The sequence below is a fragment of the Tympanuchus pallidicinctus genome, unplaced genomic scaffold, assembly GCF_026119805.1.
Source record: "Tympanuchus pallidicinctus isolate F22 unplaced genomic scaffold, pur_lepc_1.0 scaffold17, whole genome shotgun sequence".
NCBI lineage: Eukaryota > Metazoa > Chordata > Aves > Galliformes > Phasianidae > Tympanuchus > Tympanuchus pallidicinctus.
Window position 1 is genome coordinate 8,204,379 of NW_026294690.1, and position 22,220 is coordinate 8,226,598.

Genomic DNA, 22,220 nt, shown 5'->3' on the forward strand with positions numbered 1-22,220 from the left:
TGGAAAGCCAGGGGCAGAAGCCCTGCCATCCCCACGTGCTGACAGGAGCAGCATTTCTGTCAGGGAGAACCTGAGCTCTTAGCACTCAGCACAAGCCATCTTTCCATAGGCAAGGCCAGATATTTACCTGCTGTATTTTGGAGAACAATCTTTGGAGAAGCATAGACACACACAAAAAAATCTATTTTTGGAGCATTTCTTCTGTTTCTGATTGTTCTAAATAACAGCAGATCCTATAAGAATATTTCTAGTATCCTGGAAACAATCTCAGTGCTTCCTCCTTCCCCCCCACTCCTCTAGTTTTTTCTTTCCTCTTAATTCAATAGACATCAGAGAATCTTGCTGTACATTTTAGGCTGTTTCTATGGATTCAATTCCCTTCAGAACAACCCTGCAGGCCCAGTCATCCAGCCAGTGTGGTACCCAGCAAGCAGTGCAGCCCTCCTGGCCCTCTGCAAGTTTCCTCCTGGAGAAGGCCATGGGAAACAGTATCAAATGCTTTGCTAATGTCCCAGTAAACAACACTTCCAGCTTACCCTCATCACTGAGCCACCACCTTGTTACAGCAGATTGGTCAGGCAGGATCAGCATTGGCAAATCACCCAACTACCACATGCTGTGTGGTGGCACTGGGGGTGATCGGCTCCGTGGCCCTCCTGGCAATGAGGCCAGGCTGACAGGCCTCTGCAGTTTCCCAGATCTTCATCTCAAGTTGTTTAAATAATAATTCGCTTTGGGAAAAGAAGCCATTCAAGTATTTCTCAGGTGATACCACTCAAAAATCACAAGTGCAAGCTTGGCTGGCTCAACCTCCTTTCTCTATTAGGAAATAAACGACAGTAAACTGAGTACAATAAATGGCTCCTTCATGAGCTTAACAGTCCCCAAGACCTAATTTTGCCACACTGAAAATTCCATGTGGAAGAGCTATAACATTTTAGCTTTTCTGACAGACCTTTAACAGTAGAAAGATTAATGTTGTCATTAATGATTTCTTCACACTTCACACTTACTGAAGGGAAATTTTAACTCACTTTTGAGTTACTTTTAACAACTGTGTAGCTATGCAAGTTACAGTGAGTTTCATTACCTGTGCAGCTACCCACAGATACACAGGAACTGCTGCACAAAGGCTCTGTCAATTCTCCCTTTCTCACTTACATAGAGGTTTGCATTCTGGCATGCCCTCACACACCAGATTAAAAGAAAAAACTAAACACTGCGGAATGCAGCTATTTTTTTTCTTCTCAAACTAAGGTCGCTCTGAGGAAACTGCATGATGAGAGGTTTACCAGCAAATCCACCAGCACTTGTATATTTAAACTTCTGTGGTCTGCTTACTGCTGAGAGCTGCTTCTTAAGGTGTCCTCATTCGCATCTCTCACTTGAAGTGTTTTAGCCTACTTAAAACAGTGAGTATCACAGAGAAGAAGCTATTTTGAAGAAAACAAGAAGTGACAAATGTGAGCAAAAGATACCCCATAGCTTCACTAACAGATGAAAAATTAAAGTATTTCAACTATTTATGTTTTCTATTAATGTAAATAAAGAACACTAAAAGACTGATGATGAGCATAAAGCTTTGGAGTGTAGCTATACTATTTGCTAATGAAGAAATTATCTAGGGAACAAGGCATCTAATTTTGTGAGAGAGAACATTCCTTACTATTCCCAGAGACAGAAAAAAAAGATGTCTCCCTCCCAAGAAATAAGAGGAATATTATTTTTCTTGAGACACATCATCTTAACTTATAAGAAGATAGGCAAATGCTGCCAGTTATGCACCTTATTCCACTTGTGACCCTATTTGCAGGTGGTATCCTACTTAATTGGTCTTTTTATTTCTTTTACCACTAGAAAAATTACTCAATTTAAACACTGTACCTGAAAAAGTCTGCATTAAAAAGCAGTTAAAACCTTGGCTATCATTTAAAGAATGTCTTTTAATACCTACAATTAGTAAAACCATACAGATTATGTGAAACTGTCTGGCATTTGAGTTATAACACGTGTATGACTTCTACACATACGGTACACTACCCACAAACTCAAATATGAAGGCAGATCTCCAAACCCAACTTCTTGGCTGGCCATTGACATTTTTGCCTCTCCACTTAATAGTCAGTGAGACAGAAGAAGAACATTTCTCCCTGGGCTGTTTCATGACAATAAACAATAATAGGAAAGGTGGATCTATGATTGCAAATTAATCGTTAAATACAGTCAGCAAATCACGTGAGAATTAACGAGGTTAACAAGCTGATATCAATCTTCTGCAAAAATTATCAATATCTTAAAAACAAAATCAAGATTATTTACAGGACAGACAAAGATGTGACAAGCTGAAGGCTCCTGATTTTGTGAGTACTGGCATTGTGGAGGCCACAGCTTGATGCCACTTTTGGAAAAGACTTTCAGCAATTCACCCATCGTTTTCTTTACTGTAAATTTTCTTCACCCAACGTTTTCTTTAATTAGTTTCAACAAACTAATACCACAGTACTTCCTGGCACTGGGTTTAAACACTCGTTTCACAGCTACACATCTTACACCAGAAGACTGTCTCAACCACAGCAGGTCCTCTAATTCTGCAAGCAAAGCAAGCTCAATCCCAATCACACAGTAAGTAATACTTTCCATTTTAATAACATTTTATGCAGTCCATTCCATACAATTAAGGAATTTACTTATATCACTAAGGAAAAGTATCCCCTCCACATTCTTTAGCCAATGAAAACAAGACACAGAATGGGTGTGATAAGCCAAGATCATACAAGAAATGTCTCAGTCTCAATTCCAGATAGACACAAACTCATCTCCTAAATCATTCTTTGTCCAACTCCACAAAGATGTGTCAGCAAAGTCATTATTTATAAGCTCTTAGCAACTTCAAGTGAACAGAAAAGAGTATAAAAAGACATTTTTCCTGGTAAGAATGTCTAATCTAGTAACAAAAATGGCTTCAAACATCACATTACACAAGCTGTCTGAATACAGAGCACGTTTCACACAGCGAACAGGAAGTCATTGTGTTATTCTAAGAAGTCATGGTATCAAAAAAAGAAGTCACCCAAGGAGTGTAGTTAACATGTTTCAGATGTAAGAAACAACAGAATATGAGAACAATAACTCTAACAAAAGTATCACAATGCACACAGTAGGTAACACCATGCATATAGTGCTTAAAAAACTCTCAGCTTTTTGTCCCAGAGTTAGCCCATCTGCCTCAATTAAGAAGCAACTATGAAACTTTCCTAAAGGAGATAACAAAACCTTCATCCAACTAATTTGTCTTACTTACAAATACTTTCAAAAATTAACTATACCGAATATTTAATTAGTAACTTATTTGTTACGACAAAAATTACTGCATATTTTCAGAGAATGCTTCCACCTTCATAAAAATCCTGCCCTTCCCCACATTCCTCCTGTTCACATCCCACCATGAACTCATTGCTGACGACCTTTGAGCACCAACAGACAAAAACAGAACAAAAAAAATGTGATATAGATAGCGACAGATTTGATACCAAGAGATCTGCAAATAATAAGGAGTGTGTGACTAAAACTTGTTCTTGCTAATATTTTTACACAATCAGGGCTCCACTCTTCAAAAGAAATTAAATATTTCTTAAATGAATTCCATTAAATTCACAGGAAGAAGAAATTTACTGACAGCATTTCCCCCCCAAGCTAAAGGACCTGTACTTTTTTTGTTAATTATTGCACTCCTGGAGTCTGCAAATAATTTAATGTACCTTCAAAGCTCTTCACTAATGTCTACATCAGTGCTATTTAAAGTAACAGCAACTCAAAGATACCAACACTCTACACCAAGGTTAGACATTTAAGCTACAACCATCACACACTTCCATTTGCATATGTTTGAAGTATTCAAGTAATTATATATTGAAGTATTTAAGTAATCAAGTAATTCAAAACTAACAAAGTGAAATGAATAAACCTTCTGAAACAGAACATAGTCAAAAAAGGCCCAAAAGAACCTAGCCATTTTTCACATTTCACTGAAGAACTAATTTATCACACAGGACAAGCAATATCGTGCAATTAAATAGAATTTAAATTGTAATTCTAGCAATATTATAGATATTCTCTCTAGTTATGGGGGTACCTACCTACTGTACAGTTACATTTACTTTAGATACAGTTTTATATTTACTTTGCAGCAACACGTTTTGGTCTTAATACCAATTCCTAAAACTCAAACAGTTACTCACCCAAATAAGAACAGAAATAAATGATTATGAAAGACCTCAACTTTTCAGTAATAGGCAGCTGGAATAGAGTCAACGTTCAAAACAACACCCTACTGCTTTATTCTACTTAACCACGTAGATAAATTAAGTCACATATACTGTATTATAGCTTGAGCCCTACATTTATTAAAATCAATTTCCAAATACATAAAAATGATAAATTTACATTGCTTTTAAATACAGTAGAGTACAGTAGTGTGAAATTGAAAGTTCAGAAATTATAATAGTTCTACAAGGAAACAGTCAAAAATTCGTTAAGCATGCTTAAGAAGGAAGTCTAGAGAAATACTGCCTCCCTCCTGAGCAACAGACACAGAATATTATTTTCTGAATTACATTTTTAGAAAATCTAATCAGAATTCAATAACATTCTCACAGCAAGTTAAAATTGAGCAAAACTACAAAGCCTACAGAAACAGATATTTAAATCTGTTATGTAATTTACAGTCCCATTTGGAAATCTAATGCTTCAGCATGTCTGCAGATCATATGCAGACGTATGCACCATTAGTGTCTAAGCATCTTAAAAAACTGGACTGCAATTCTAAACAGTGCCCAGCAACACCTCTGACAGCTAACCTGCTGGCAGCTCAGGAAGATTTCCTTCCTTTAAAAAGGCTGCAATTCAGTCTCAAATTCTACTGACTGGTCTCTAAAAAAAACCAGTTTATTGGGATAAATCAGGTGAATCTCTCCTTCAGGAAGTAAGTAAGCTACTAAGTGGTAAACAAATTCTCAAAGAATTAATGGAGTAATTGAAAGTACAGACCTTTAAAGCCTAGAACTGAATGAAAGACCTTTCGAATGAGCCTTGCAGGTTCATATTCAAGTTACTATATTTACTATTGACTTATCATAGAATATCCCGAGTCAAAAGGGGCCAACAGGGATCACCAAGGCCAACCGCTGGCTCCACAAAGAACCATCCAAATGCAAATTGTCTTTCAGCTGCAGCAGCAGGGCCATGCCCACCGCCCTCTGGAGCTGCTCTCCAGCTCCCTGCCCCCCATACAGTAGGGCTGTCCCATTCCAGGTGCAGAACCCAGCACTCGCTCTTCTTCATGCAGATAGTGACCATTCTTGAATATGCTCAGATCTTGATGCAAGGCCTCTCTACCTTCAAAGGAGACAACACTCCTTCCAGCTTAGCATCATCCACAAATTTACTTAATATAACTTCCAGATGTTTACTGCAGTCAACAGTGAAAACATTGAAGAGAACTGGCCCTAAAATGGAGTCCCACAGTATTCCACTGGTGATAAGTAGGCAGCTCTCAGCTCACAGTCTCCCCTTACCCAACACAGCCATGTTTTGCTTGTCAGGGGACATTCTTAAGGTCTCATAGCCATGGCCTTACAATGTCACACGCCACCTCTCTGCCAACTGTTATAAATACAGGGACCCTGACAACAGAACACCAGTTGCTGACCTACCTGTGTCTGAGAAGCACACGCTTATGGCTAAGAGATCCCAGCTAGATCCTTCCCTCCCACTGCAGGTACTTCTGTGGAGGAGGATGGAGGAAACAACTCTTCTCCGTGGATCAAAGTACCCTGTGGACTACTTAAAATCTGATTTTTTTTTAGTCAGACTTTTAAGATCCTAAAATATCACATGCATGACAGGTTCACCGCATGTTAAGTCTAAAAGCAATCCAATCATTTCTCTCATCCTCCTGTATGTCAGTGGTTGTAGTTCAACCATCAAGAGCACTGCCTTGTGTGTGTACAGGTAAGTTTGTACATATGTGCACGGAGTAAGTGCTTTCATTTCTTTCTCATTCATCATTGGAGTTGATACATTAAGATTTGACTGACAAACACGTTCACACGCTTGTAAACAACCACCTTAATTTTTGTTAAACACTTTTGGAGTATTTCAAAATACTTGCTGAGCTGCTACTTGCTGGGAGCTTTTCCCCCTCCTTGCTGCTTCCACCGTGAAGCTAAGTAAACATGGTTCAGTTTCATAACGACGTGAGTCAGCAGCTGTGTGCAGATATCTTTCAGCTGTCCAGATTACATAACTAGAATAATAATGGAACGGGAGAAGTAATCAATTTTTTTATTTCTAAGAGATAAGGGAACCTCAGGGCTACCAAATTAATTTGGAAATTTCTGCTATGCGGAGATAATATTCTAAGATTACAAGGACACTGAAAAATTCCCCTAGAGAAAAATAACGAAGCTTTATGAAAAAACACATTAAACTTCAACAATAAACTTTGAGATTCACCCGCTTATCCCTTCTGACATGATTCTGCACTGAAGTGACCTCTGAGTAATAGCATGCACTGATATATTCCTTTTTCCAACTGGTAAAAAAAGTTCCTGTCTGAGATCTTAAAACTTGTTTGACATTAGTGCTGACAAAGGGCTTAAAGGGTTGATATATCATAGAACTGTAGAATAGCTTGGGTTGGAAGGGACATCACAGATCGTTTAGCTCCAACCCCCTGACCCAGACACGGCTGTCAGCCACTCAGTGAGGCACCAGCTCAGCTGCCCAGGGCCACATCCAGCCTGGCCTTGAGCACCTCCAGGGATGGTGCACCCACAGCTCTCCAGGCAGCTGTGCCAGCACCTCACTGCCCTCTCAGTGAAAACTTTCTCCCTGACATCTAATCTAAATCCCCTCTTTTAGTTTAAATCCATTCCGCCTTGTCCTATAAAGGAATATAAATGAACACTAGAATGAATATTTCAGCAAATGTTTCAAACTTTTCTTACATTTCAGGCTGTCTTTAACCAGGATCTTTGATTGATCTATTAATCTTGAAGTAATGCTGGCAACGTGGATGGTATCACGTAAGCATACCAGAGCTGTTATTAGCAATGCTTATATAGTTCTGCAGCGATTAATCTGGAATTATAAGGGATAAGCTGAATAAACACTGAAAACATTGTGGGGGAAGTGCATTTATCACATCCAATACATACAGTACTACAGCTTAAGTGACATAATTATCCCAATTCTAGGAGCAGTCAGTTTTAACAGAGCATTCAAGTCTGGGCAGCAGAGTTGGGAAAGTCACTGAATGCAGAAACACTCAGCGAGGCTGGGGATGAGGAAGGAAGTGAGGCTGCTGGGCAGCGGATGAGGAACTGAGGCGGGAGCAGGGATTTTCAGTCTTCATGTCAGGAAAGTTTTTCATTCCTAACACTAGACGACGAACAGACACACACAGTGCACTGCTTATACAGAGCCCTCCTTTTTCTTAAAAACTGGTCTGCATGGTCGATATCATATGTCCAGTATAAAATACAGTTATCAATGACAATCACAAAATTAAATGTAAAGATCTTGGGTAATATTTATTACTATGGAAGTAACACTAGTTATAATTTTGACTTCTAAGTAAACCAGCCACCAAAGTACAGGTTTGTTGATTCAATTTTGTTATGAAAACATACAAAAACGTAACTTCATCTCTGCAAATCTGCATCAAGTCAATCAACACACACACAACGTATGTTGATGCCTAACTTTGTAGCTGTCAACAATATCTGGCTAGTCTCTGCTCACAAATGCTCCTGATTTTACCATGTTGAAAATTATCATACATCAAGTCTGGTCCAGTAATCTGCAAGCAATTTAAATTGAATTCAAACTTGAATTGCCTGTTTTCATTACAGAGGAATATCGTAAAAGAAAACAGCATCATTAAAGGAAATAACAATCAATTTAACAAATCAGTACACTGCAACAAAATATGAACAGTACTGAAAAATACTGGTCTGCTAACCACAATCTGTGTAGTCACCATTCAGAAAACAACATGGGATATAACAGACATTAAAGGCCATTAATCAAAAGCTCATTTTGTGCCTATCATATACAGAACAAATGCTGTAGCTCAGCAGTGCTAGGCTGCAGCTTATGTAGGTATGGCCAAAAGGGCTTTTAAGCATTTGCTTAAAATAAATGATACATGAGCTCAGAGCCAAGGACCAACTGCAATTCCCAGTCAGGATCCTGAGTTAAGAATGGGGCAGCCAGCCTGAATGGAACCTGATTACTACTGCAATCCACACTAATTATTTTCCATGTTCCAACTTCCAACTGAATCAGAGATATAGATCTGTTATCTGCAGATTTCTAGAACTAATCAATTATTTGTACTTCCCAAAGATTAAGTCCTGCCTAGTCTCACACATTTTTCAAGGAAGTAATTTTTTGCAGTTCAGAGTAAAGCACACAGATGAATGGATCTTTCGGATGAAATGCTTCTGGTCTGGGGGAAAAACCTTACTTCATTTTCCTCATTCTTCTTTATAGTCAACAGAAGAAAAAACTTGTGAGACCAGAGTTGATCTCAACAAAATAACACTAAAACTAAGAGCTGGTATCAGGTCTTTCCAGTTTCATGCCACAATTCCTCTGCAGCTCCCAAGACCCGATGACAATTTAAGCTTCGATCAGAAATTGAAGTAGATGGCAAAAGCAGTAGATTTGCAATATCTCAAGGGTATTCTTGGATACCTCTCTCCCTTGAAGGATTTCCTGTCTTACACTCCACAGATATACATATCTTTAGTTCATGAATTCAAGTACTAAGCACACCTCATCACAAAAAAATATAATATGAAAAAAAAATTGCTTTCTAGAAATCAACAATTTCCCCACAAAATCTTACTTTATTTTCCTCTCAAAGACTTCATTGTATGTCCAATTTGAATCCCAATACTGCACAATAATGAAGAATCTCAAAGCATCTTTATGCACATCGCTCAAACTCAGCTCTGAAACTTCTGTTACCATTTTTCCCCTACTATTACATGTCCCAACAACTTGTTTAGTCAAGCTCTGCCTTTTTAGTTAAGTTCATAAAGAGCAATTGGGCATGCTTCCTTTTGTTCCACTTCAGAGATACATCACATCTTCTAATCTTTCAAAGACTTTTGCATGTGGAGTTTAGCAGCTGAAAGTGTTTTCCAATATCAGCTTTTTAAGCAAACAAACAAACAAACAAAAGGAATAATATTTGCTAGGATAATGCAGAAATATCTTGGGTTTAAATTCTAAACATTAATCATATTTTTTTCATTTTTATTATCATTTTTGAACTTACTGTTATAAATGAATGCCATAAAGCAAGCATTTGTTCATGCACACTACTGAAAGACCACTGGCATTTACTTTTTCTGAAAATTATTATTTTACCAGAGACAAGATGACTGCAGTCTACTGCACTGAACTACTTTTTGCCTCTCTGATCCCCACTTTCTAGCCATCTCTCAGTTAAATACTCCACCAACAGAGCAGATAATCCTTCCTCAGAAACCCCTTTTTCATCTGTAAGCAGGCATCATCCTGTTTGAGAGACACAGCATGTTTAACACCACACATCACTGAAGAAACAACTTTCGGAACCTTTAAAACAAACAGGATCCTTGAATACTCTTGCATTAGAGTTGTACTGAACTAGGGCAGAGTCCTACTACATTTGTAAATATTTTCATAGCGAAAGCATTTTTATTTCCTGATTTATTTCATTAGAAGAGAAGGAGAATAATTCCCCAGGGTCAGTGGAGACAGTTACCCCAGTAGGTCTCTGCACCGTAGGTAGTTGTGTTCAATGTAGGTCTTGTAGATAAATGTAAACAGAAGTAGGCAAATGGTTGTTAGTAAGCTGCAATAAGAAATCAATACAGTTTGAAGAAAACCTTAAAGAAAAGTAGTCTAATTTCATTTAAGATAAATGTAGGTCAGCTTTAATTTCTAGAATCTAGGTGAATTGGTACAAGAGATCATTGCCTTTGCCAGTTACACGAGTGTGCCTAAAGACAGTTTGGTCCACGTTTGCAAAGTATTTGGCACACTGTGTAGATAGATCAGTATTGAAGCTGCCCGACTTCTTCACACATCTGTTATCTTCACCAGAATTATCTGCAAGGCTTGCAAGTCTTACGGGAACAGTTAGCCATGTTCTGAAAAGTTGTGCACGTCAATGAAGAGTAACCGTATTGCAACGCTACACAGGAAATCTGAGATCATTACAACACTGGAGGACAAGAATGCAGCATAACTGGCATTTTATACTTTTTTTTGTGTTTAAACAAGGCGCACATAGGCCTCGTTTAATGAGCAATAAAAAGAATAACAAAACAAAGCCTTAAAAAATGACATTACAGTACGTCGAGTAATACCAAGAGCAGACAGTGTCTAGCCTATACCAATCATATGATGGATTAATAATGGATTAAGAACTACTCCTTTATTATAAAGTCGGAATCCAGATGGAGTACTGACCATCTATGCAATAGAGCAAAATTAATAAGCCATGCATAATTCAAGTATATTGTATACATCTTACTGGACAAGCTGAATGCCTTTTATACTATGAACACACAACACAGCAGAGTTTAATGGAAATAAAAAGACCCAGATACAATATATATTTTAATTATCTCAACTTTGATAAGATGATGCAGATGTAATCCCTTCTAAGCTTTCAAAGCTACCTCTCCATACCTTAGTAATCAAATATTATTAAGTTTATAATTAAGTTTAATTAGGTCAAAGAATGTTTCAGTTACATTACTCTCAAATACATAACAAATATTCACTCAGCACTAAAAGCAATCAAAATTAATGAACTCTGATCTAGCCTATATTCATCTTGCTTAGGTCTGGGTATGTATTTGTTCATAGTTTACATTGGAGAATATTTTATTAACTTGCAAGTTGACAGATGAGCCTTCAGATTTTTCCACTTCAGAGAACACTAATAAGTTATCATTTGGAAGAGTTTTATTTTCAGCAATAATTTATATATATCCAAAATAAATAACTCTTCTGAGAATTTTACCTTCTTTACAAACGTGTTTTACTTATTTAGTTCAAAGTCCATAAGCTTACAACAAATTCTACGCGCAATTGGTAGAAGAGAAGAACTTCACAACTGCGCCCTTTTTCTTCTCCTGAAGAGGATTTTGGTTAAATACATATTATTTTAGTTAGAAAATTCAAGTGCTCCATTAGGTTTTTATGAGCTTATTGCTCTGGATACCTTCCAAGTCACTTGTGTTTTTATAGAGTTGAGACTCATGAGAAACATGGCATCATCTCTCATCATTACAAGATTGTGACTACTTTGTAGTTACGCTCTTTGCAACAGCAATTAAAAATATATTGCTTTTAAACATCCCGCTAAGTGCTTTATACAAACCTTCAGATAAGAGGTTCTATCTATCAGTGCTTTTATAGCATAATATATCAACTATATCTAACAGTCCAGAGTTTTCTCAAAGAACATTCAGCTGCAGAAAGTGAACAGCCACACAGTTTCCAAGAAAGATGCAAAGCATAGCAAAATCTGGCTACCAGATCTCAATCCCTGTGCTCCTCCAACAGACCTGACTCAGAAAAGGACTGCACAGATTGAAGAGCTGCATTTCAAATTCCGGGTTTCAGAAAAGAACAAGTGGCAGCAGCAAAAAAAGTGAAAGCAGAAACAGAAAAATCTGTAAATTTAATCTCAAAATTTAAGTAAAGGGAGACATTCTATTTGCACATGGAGAAACAAAGAATTGTAGACTTGTAGTATGGTATTTTACATACTAAAAATAAGAATATGCAAATCACTTTAGAACATAACACCATTTTAACAGCACAGCATGAAACACTTCAAGTTATCTGTATACCAAATGCAAAGTAAGGCTTTCCATGGAAGACTACACGAACAAAGACATGTAAAAGAATACACACCTTTTCCTTTAAAAACAAACTTCAAATTGCCCTATGTTCATATATTCACACACTCATCAGCCCTCAGCCTGCTGGACACATCTGTCACAAGTTATCACTAAGTGTTTGACATTGAGGGGATTTACAGATCCACTTCTTTAAGTTGGCATAACACGAGCCAAGACCAACTAGTCAGCTTAATAAGCCAGCTTATCAACTCCTGAAGCGTCAGTACCAGTATGGGTCACTAAACAAATACAAAGAACATTTAACATGCTTAGGTTACCAGTCCTTGTCCTGACTCAGCAAAGCTCCAACCAGCATTTCCTGTGAAAGAAAACTGTCATGACTGATTCCACTTGAAAAGGCAGGTGTGTCTGTCCATGGTCAGTCATTAAAATAGATGTCTGTTTTTATAGAAGGATTGAAGATAAATGATGAGGTAAATTGTCAGGAGATCCAGATACCTGAATAAGTATATTGCTTTCCAAGGCACAAAGCAACTCCAGCCTTTAAATGGTTAAAACCCATTCTCTTTCTTATCACCTGACAAAGGTGCTGAACAAACATTTACTCACTTGGACTGAGCTAAAGATTGCCAGAACATAACGTTAGCTACTGCCAAAGGCAAGCATAGGAAAAGGAACAAACAAGCAAACAAACACAATTACCAACATCACAAAGCATATCCTTGAGGTGATGGATGCACTGAAGAGCCCATAGCAGTAACTGCTCCATGCAGCTGACAGCACGGCCTCACACTGGCAGCTCCATAAGACGGAGGGATCAAATGGGAAACATTCACCTGATCTTGTAAACCAGGAAGCGTGCTGTACAGCAGTTACATTTACTTGTTAAATACATGCTATTTCATTTGTTCTGTTTTGGGTTGCTTTGTTGTTTTGGTTTGTTTGTCTGTTTTTATGAGAGAGAAAGATTTGAACACCGTGCCTGAGAGATTTACTACTTCACTAAATCTAGTTTCAGTAAAACTTCAGTAATTTCGTAATGACTCCCATTAGAATCTTACATTCTTAATAGGGAACACATTCATTCATTCATTTTTAACCTTTTGCCACTCCTCTAGAAAAAAAAAAAAAAAAAAAAAAAGGCTTTCAGTGAGAACACGCACAAGTTATTAGGCCCATCTTTTTAAAGATACAGAAGAGTTGCCAGAGAAAGGAGCCTAAACAGTTCTGTTAGGCTCCAAGTAGGCATAAGGCCCTCAATGTGTCATTTTGAAATTGCTGCTGTTTGAAAGAAAAATATAGCAGATTGGGCCAATAACAGTAATTCAGATTGGCCACACTGGCTAAAGCTGGATCTCTGAAGCTCTCTATCATGTCTCCAGCTGTAGTGCAAAGCAGATTTCCAGGGAAGGAAGGGAAATTGGAGTAAAAACCTAGCAATACCCTGTAGTTTGCTCTCCCAGAACCCTGAAAGCATGCAAGGCCAAGGATTTCTCAGATGGAAGAACTTTACTCAGTCTGTCAAGTTTGTCAAGTTGTTTTTTCCATTAATTTGTCCAATCTGACTTTTGAAACCCAGCAAACTTTTGCACCCAGAACACACTGTACCAGAATTCTATCTGCTATGTGCTAGGTGAAGTAACCTTTCAGGCTTAGTGTGAATGAGCCCCAAATCAGAAGAGTATGAACAGCCTTACAAGGACCATATCTTGAAGAACTTATTGAAAAAAAAATTACTCACTTTTTTTTTCCCCTCCAGAAGTTTCAAGCATATTGATTCTATCTTATACAGATAAAGTTACAAACAGTAACATCTTTCTCATTATTATATTTTCCTTCTTTGGCTGCTGTTCCTTGGGCAGAAGATGCCTTGCATGTGAATAGTGCAGAGCTATAAGTGGAGCCACATAACCACAGCAGTGAAGTGCCAGCCCAACATGAAGTCTATCAGGATTAACTAGCACACTCACTCAGCTCAGGCTGTCGCGAATCTATGATCTCCAAAATGGCCCAGGATTCTACCAGTCAACTTGAGGCGCCTGTGAGAGTTCGCATGTCTGCACACATCCATGCAGATGAACCCTTAAATTTAACTGCTTCTTCAAGAAACATTTATACTAAACAAAAACTAAATTTGATAAAGAAACCACAGCAGTAGGTATGACATCTGCTAATAGATTCACTGCATGAAAATTCTACAGAAAGGGAAAAGTGCTTCAACAGCTGACTGTGGGGAAAAAAAAAACTGAAAACAATAAAAACACCAAAGGGAATGATGAATTCATCTACGTTTCTTTTACTTCCATGGATTTATTTTACCAAATGCTAAATGCTAAAAGTTAGTTTTACATGGGAAACGGCACACAACTATTTGACACACAAACAAACTTTGATTCAGCATCCATCAAAATTAAGAGAACTGTTTTAGTCCCTATAGATCATTTTTCCAGTACGCAGACTTCGATCAGTGAAGGGTTGCTTCTTCTTTTTAAACAATAACATCAGTTTTAACCAACTCAGCAGTCAATGTTTCACTTTTACATACAGAAACAACTAAGAATTACTTAAGAGTTCAGAAACAGCAAATAAATTTTATATATGTACCTTAAAACCATGTAATTTTATAAACATATTTACTATTGGCTTCTTCACATCTGAAGAGTGATAGAAAATCATAGCTGTGTTTCAGTGGGCCACTCCAAAAATGATGCACCTAGGTCACATAACCGCAGTAACATCACATCGCACAGCTTCACAACACCAGCACTATCCATCACTGATGTAACTGAAATAAATCCTCTCACATACCACATAATAGGACAAAAGATCTATATTTAAGTGCTGTATTCACAATGCCAATTTGCCCTGATAATTATTTACTAATAAGAGATTCACTGCTTCATAACAAACTGTCATTCTAACTTCCCATCTTTCTCTTTAAAAGTACCCCTACGGAAAAATGAAAAGCAGTAACGCCTTTTAATTTAAATAAGCAGAACAAATTATTCATGCTGTGTAAGAAAACCATACAGCTAAAAAGACAAATGGGTTTGCTTCAGAACACCAATAACAGTAATTTTTTATTTTATAAGGAGAGGCAAAAGGAAAACCAAGAAATCACTCACGCTTGTATCCAGGCTGCAGATACTGATGGTATCTTCATCTTGAGTACTCTGCTTTCGTTTCTTCTATAAAACAAAATGAAAATAAAAGCTCAGTTTTCATGAAAGTTACCAACTACTAGCAGCCTGATCCTGAAATAGGTACACATAATGGAATCTCACACACACATACACAGCACTTCTACCCACACTAGTCATTACAATTACCACACATGTGAATTCAAGCTTTATTTTCACGTGTTCAAACCCTATCAGCATAAGTAAATTAAACGTTTTCTTTTTGTGCCCATAGTGAGTTAGGGTCACTTACATTTACAGACTTTTATCTAACACTTCATTTATCACACTTTTTTTGAACTAATACACTTTTATTTCTAACTAGATTTGTGAGGAATTGTTGCATGTTGTAAACTGTACTTCAGCACTTGATATGGCAGTTTTTGCAGCTAATGAAACTGTCTGGGTGAAAAAACCTTTGTTGTAGAAATTCAGTGTTTACATTTTTGAAAATGTACATTCAGTGCTAAAGTACTCCTCTCAGCCAAGCAATGCTATACAATGACGAGACAAGGTGAAATACACTGAGGAATTAAATTAACATGTAGTAGGATTTCAACATCCACGTCAGTGACTGGGTTCTGCTCTACATGCAGCTTTTGTTTTGAAAAAAAAAAAAAAAAAAAATGACAGCTCCTCCTTGATGCCCTTTCACAGGTTCATCACAAGACTGATCTTCGTGCCCTTCAAATGAGAAGTATGAAATTTCATTTAACAGAGCTCTGCATTTCTTACAGACCAGGAAGATTTAGGAAACAAGAGAAGCCACAGAATATATGATCCTTATTTATCCAGCTGTGTTGTCTTCCGCTGTCAAGTAGAGATAAGCACTCACAATAGCTGGGATTTAGTTCCCAGTCTGCAGAAGTCAAAAGTAGAGCATTAAAAAAAAAAAAAAAAACCCACAAAAACCCAGCACCACACAGATGTCACACTGAACTCCCACATTTTGAGACAGTCAAAGTTCAGCTACAAGTCAGGATCCTCACATTGTGCAGGTAGACGAGGCCATTTCTATTTTCTGAATCTCACAGAAGTATTAAACACATCTTGAAGTCAAGAAAGGTAATAAAATAGGAAATACAGATGCACTGCATGTACACACTCTGTACCTGTGAGTCTTCAGGCTACAGCAAGTTCAAGAATATTTACTATAAAACACAGAAGTTTTTATTTCACAATGTTTAAAAACAAAAGTAGAGGTGTTGAAAGTTTTTGTAATTACCTACTAGTTTAGAGCAGATCTTTGAGTTGCACTGTATTTGATTAACAATTTTGCTGTCTTTTTTGAAGAAATTTAACTTGTTTCATTTTTCTTCCTCCTGGCAATGGTGATTTTAAAATCAATGACCAGCTGTTCTGAAACTGCTTTTATTACTATACTTAGAAACTGGATTATGAGCTCCCCAACCACATTACACAGTGAAAGGTGTTCTGTAAAAGTAAATCTCAGACCTCAGATGGTGCATAATCAAATCTCTCTTACAGTACAGTTCTTGGGTGGATATGCACAGATGGACATGATATAACTGTAATGACAGCTTGGGTTGGGATTTGTTAGTCACAGGAGTATGAAAATGGTGTAAAATTAAGTAATTAAGCCTCAGTCTGCAAAAATTGGAGTTAGTTACACACAGAAGAACCAATGCAATGCAACAAAAGATGGTTAATCCATCATTCAGAGAAAAACAAAGGAATTCTGTTCTGCATCAGAAGCTATCAACCAAAAAGACATCAGAAGATTCTGTTCATCATCACTGAGATGCTTCAGTATGTGTTCCTAACACAGTATAGCCAACAAAAACCATGAAGTTGTTTTCTTTTTTTAATGTAAATCCTATGTATGCTGTCTCCTGTAATGGAATAGATGTAATTCCACTGTTAATGAAGAGGAACAAGACACAAGTACAGTTTCTTTGTTAAATAACTGACTTACAGGCTCACTCACTGGCAGCCACACAGCTTCAGCTCAACAAAGTGTGTGGCAGCTCCAATGCAACAGAGCCCTGTTGAAAAGTAATGCCAACTAGGAAAGGCACAGGCACCCCAGGAAGACTGCAGGATTAGAGGAAACACAGAGGAAAGATCATCCTGTGGCTGTAGCAGTGAAGTTACCCAACAGCAACTATGTAGTAAGCTTTGGACCAGTGCATTTAAACAGAGTATATGGGCTCAAAACATGGAGCTATAGTTCACAAAGTAGCGTCTACAGAGGATAAAGGCTGCTGAAAAAAAGCACAGCATAAAACAGTTAATACATGAATACTGACTTACACTCCACAAGTTATATACCTAAATATCAGTTTGCACAGTAGAAACAAACTTGTATCAGCTGTGATGTACAGACTAAGAGAGATGAAAGCAGAGCTGTAAGGAAAACAGCGACCCTGGGTGAGCCAGGACAGGTCGGTGAAGGTTGCTTGGCCTTGATCCTAAAAGATCACTTTCCCTGCTGCATTTCAGCACTTCTACTTTCTGAAAAGTAACAAACCAAACAAACAAAAGCAAAATTTCTTGTCTGAAAGTTTGTCCCAAGGACACTGTTAGCCAAGTCATTTTGTACAGAAACTGACAAATAGCATCAACCACTGTTAATGCTTTAATTTTCTAAGAATTTCAAGGGTTGTCACCATATAAGGTGAGGGAAAAAGCCAACATAGCAAAACTTATTCCAGTAATTGAGCTACCAGATACAGTTCTTTGCCCATAATAAATGGATTAGAAGCAAAGTCTGCACTCGATATTGCTCATTAAATTAATCCCTGCTCCCTGTGAGCATCTTTTACCCAAAGGAGTTACAACTACAGGCTCAGTTGCCACAGTGCAAGGCAGCTGACCTCTTTATCTCTCATGTGCCAGAAAATAAGCCCTTAAATATTACTCTCCATCATATATTTAAGGTCATATCACTTTATCTCAATAATTTGGTGTACATTCCTTTCACAAAAGATGCTAGAAGTATATAAGCACAAAGAAATAGCTTTACACTGAGCCTAGAAGGAATCTGTGAATAAGTGCCGTGCGTAGTGCACACATTTAGGGCAGAATAAAGCTTCCCTGCAAAGCTGAAGGTCACAGACAAATTAATTTATAGCCCAAAAACAGAAATCAGCTAAGTGCCATCTTAAGGAACAAGCAGAACTTCCTGACATGACTTAAGTAAGCAGGTCCCTCAATGAGCTTGAACATCTGTTTTACACACTGACATATTTATTTGCCATTTGGGCAAAATAATTCTAATCACATCCTATCACACAATATTAGATTTATCGTGCCAGTTTATATCATCACACAGTGCTGTGTTAAGCCAAAAACTACGTGAATCTTCACTCAGTACATCACCTGTACTGGCCCATGCATAGCACAGCAGAGATGGACTGATTTTCTAATGCTTTTCATTGCCATGCACACAAAGCATCCCAAGTTGTTTGTATCACATTGTTTACAATCATCCATGGTCGTGACAGTCACCAGTTTTCATAATTTTTTTCTTAGACAGCATGGACTGAAGAGATATGTGCAGTAGGAAGAAGACAAATGACAATGCTTATAAATAAGTAAATAAATATTCCAGATGAACATTTTTGTCATTGTAACACAAAAGGAGATTCTGACTAAACATTTCAACCTTTTTCTCACTGCAGTTAACAATGTGTGCCTTGAATCCAGCTTACATTGAGTATAAAATTACAAGGCAAAATATTAGTGACCTTCTATCTTGAGGCTAGCTGAATAATGCCTAATTTAACATTTCCTGCCACAGGTGGTGGGATATAACCTCACATGGCAGACTCTAGAAGTTGACTACAAGAGGCAGTAGCCGTGTCACCTTACCCAGCTTAAAGCCAGAACATTCATGATACTGGAACAAGAATAACCCCCACAAAGGATTGTTTTCCATGCTATCACATTACTATTGTACTGACATTCAAGTTACTAAGATGAAATAAAGGCACAGATGCTTTAAAAAGACAATGACACGGTGCAATGTAAGGTTCTTGAAACAAGAACAAGTCTGTATAATGGAAAACCATGTCATATTAACCACATGAACATCTGTGCAAAAAGCAGCCAGACTCCTAGGGATTTGTTGTTGAATACAGTCTTCCTGATAAACCTCATTCAGAGCTAACCCATTCCAATTTCACAACACTGCTAATTCATTCGTTCATTCATAGCTTAAGCTCCACGAGAAATTAATTCATCACCTTTCAAGACTGGCTCTTTTTACCTTACCTCAGTCTACTGCTCACCTGCACAGCAGCACCAGCTGATGTCCTTGGCCACACGCTGAGAGCCCCAACAGCCTGGAGGCATGGAAAGTCCTCCACTGCCTTCCTTCCAGTTGAACAACACACCACGCATGCCTTCTTGGGCTGTAACTTCAGAGTACTGATTTCTAACACAAAACTTTAAGGAGAAGCACTATCTACTCTACATCCCAATATCAGTGTTTTATATTACCTTTCCAAAACATCTTGCTTAAACTTCAAAGAGAGCCAAAAATTCCTTGAAATCTTTATATATGGAAATAAGTTGTATTATATTTCCACTGCCCTCTACTGTTTTGAATATGAGACATAGATTTCTTTTTCGTGATACAAAAACCTAAGCAAAAGCTTAATTCCTACTGAAGGAGATGACCTCATTGCCCACAGGTTTGTGGGTGCCATGTCCCACCCTGAACACATTCGACTGGTGGGCTGTGTGAGTATCAGAAGCAATAACACAACTTGTTAGTTCTTGGTGTCCCAAGCAAAAACACAACAAAAATGACAGACCCTAATTCTGCTACAGCACAGCAGAAAATTCCTAAGACAATCACTGAACCTCGGGAAGCTAGCCTGGCAAAATAGCAGCTCCTTTTCATCTCTCTTTGAGCAAAAATTAAAGTTTTATTTCTACAGCACTGTCACAATGGATTCAAGATTTTCCACTCCATGCAATATGAAATGAACACCAAAGTGAACAATGAAATCAAAATTACATTCAGTGTGTTTAACACAAACAACAGGAAATGGGTGTGCATGTACGGGATGCTGTAGGGACAAGGATCAGCAGAGCTTTGTTTCAGGACTGATAGTTATTCTATCTTAATTTAAACCTTCTTCCTTCCCCTTTTCAGAAGACAGGGAGAGCATCAGACAGCGGAATCTAGCAGAGAGCTGAACATGCTGAAATTTCCTCAGTGTGCTACAAAGTGAACCAAATTCAGATAAATAAATATATTTTTACTTCTTTCTCCTAGAGAATTCCTCACTACATGAGTCATGAGCAATCATAATTACATGACCTTTACTGAGTCAGAACTTCAAGACAGACTTGAAGACTGCTACATTCATTATACTTTTAACTAACAATTACAACCAATATCCAGGCATTCTAAATTTGCCTGTGTAGAAACAAAAATTCAGAGGCATTGTGCCCCAACTGACAAAAGAAGTCAGTACACAAATAGTGCCCGCATCTCCATCATGCTGACCTGATGAGAATGAGCTTCCTCACCTTCTAACTTTACATTGAGAGAGTTTATTATAGACCCAGTAGTAAAATCAAGAATAAAACAAAAGTGGAGTCTTTACCCTTCAGTCATTGTGCTCCTGAAGGCCTGAGACCTCTCCTGTCTGGGCAGCGCTGAACTTCCCTGGCTTCAGCTGAACACAAACACAGCTGTCAGCCACTACTTCTGCTTCCAAACCTGCATCACCTGTGTGTGCCTTTTGTTCATGGAATGAAAATCACAATGAAACTTTCTCACTTGAAAAACAGATTTGTTCTAGTGACTTTTTTTTCTTAGTTTTTCTCTTTTAAGAACTTCAAGAGTCTTAAGGAGCTTTTCATTGCAAAAAAGAACTCACTTTGCTGTTTCTGTACACAGCACCAGAACCACATACAGCAGAAGGAAAATTTCCATAAGGTATGTCTCCATGTGACTTTATAATGACTTACATTTGCATAAATTGCAGTCATCCTTTACTACTCTTACACTCTTTGTTGGTTTGCCTTCCCTCAGCCTCTTGCATTCAGCATCATTATGCTGCTCTGCCATTCAAGCCACAGACAGGTTCCTCTATGGTGCTGGATCCAAGTGCCTCACGTGCTGTTCCTCAGCATCACAGATGGGAAAAAATGGCTGCACCGAAAATGGATTTTTCAGCATGGATAAAAGCATCAACCTTTGATTAAAATCACATGCTGTTATTTCTTACTTCTGTCTTTCACTTATATTGAACCCAAACACAAATACACTTCTGCTCAATTCCTCAGGAAACAAGACTCATGTAAAATTGGTGGATATCCCCACGACTCCTGATTCTAGAGTTATTTTTCTTTTAAAGTGTTTTCTTATCCAGTTTCAATCAAAATTGACAAAGGGCTGATGTTTGCAATGATTGTGGAAGATATAGATAGCAAAGGCATCAAAATATGCACCCAACTTGAAAGCTTTCAACATGAGCTCCTTAATACACCAGCGAATCCACGTGATCTTACATCACTGACAGACATGCATCCTCCCTGGCATTCCACAACAGCCATAACATTTATTAGATTTCTTTTGCTATACATTGTTGAGTAAGCAACAACCAAAATACATACCCACAGCAAATATGAATATTAAATACATCCAAAAAGACTAAATCAATTGTACAGCACAGCGGTTAATAATCAGCAGCCTCACTCTTGAGCTATTTAATAAACACTGAGAAATCAAATGCATAACATTTATTAAAGCAAGTTTTACAAGCTGAATAACTCTATTTCTCAGACTGTCTTGATAAACTTCCTGAGCCTGCTGCAATTTTGATATACCTCTCATAAACACAATTTAAGTCAGAATCACATAAAGCATTCCACATATGACCTTAAAAACATTCAGAGCAGTAAATTTGTCATAAACCATCTCTCTTGATGCTGAAAATTCTGTTAAAGGGAACATAAAACAATATATCCAATTAAGAATTTAGTTTTAAGCTTCAGTATATTTGAGCCACATTCTCTGCAGCAAACACAAGAGCATGCAGGCCACTGAACAGAGCCTTGCCTCACATTCCAGCTCCTCACTTTTATCACCTTTATTTTTAAGAACTTCAAAGTGAATTTTATT

At 37.7% G+C, this 22,220-nt stretch overlaps 1 protein-coding gene across 4 annotated transcripts in view; it reads right to left on the reverse strand.

Annotated features, from left to right (window-relative positions):
- The window catches only part of ARHGEF3 (Rho guanine nucleotide exchange factor 3), a 114,545-nt gene that overhangs the window by 45,133 nt on the left and 47,192 nt on the right, over positions 1-22,220 (reverse strand). For all 4 annotated transcript variants that reach the window (XM_052678982.1, XM_052678984.1, XM_052678983.1 and 1 more), the window contains one exon: positions 15,062-15,124. In XM_052678982.1, coding sequence (XP_052534942.1) covers positions 15,062-15,124 — 63 coding nt within the window. The remainder of the gene's footprint in view (positions 1-15,061; positions 15,125-22,220) is intronic.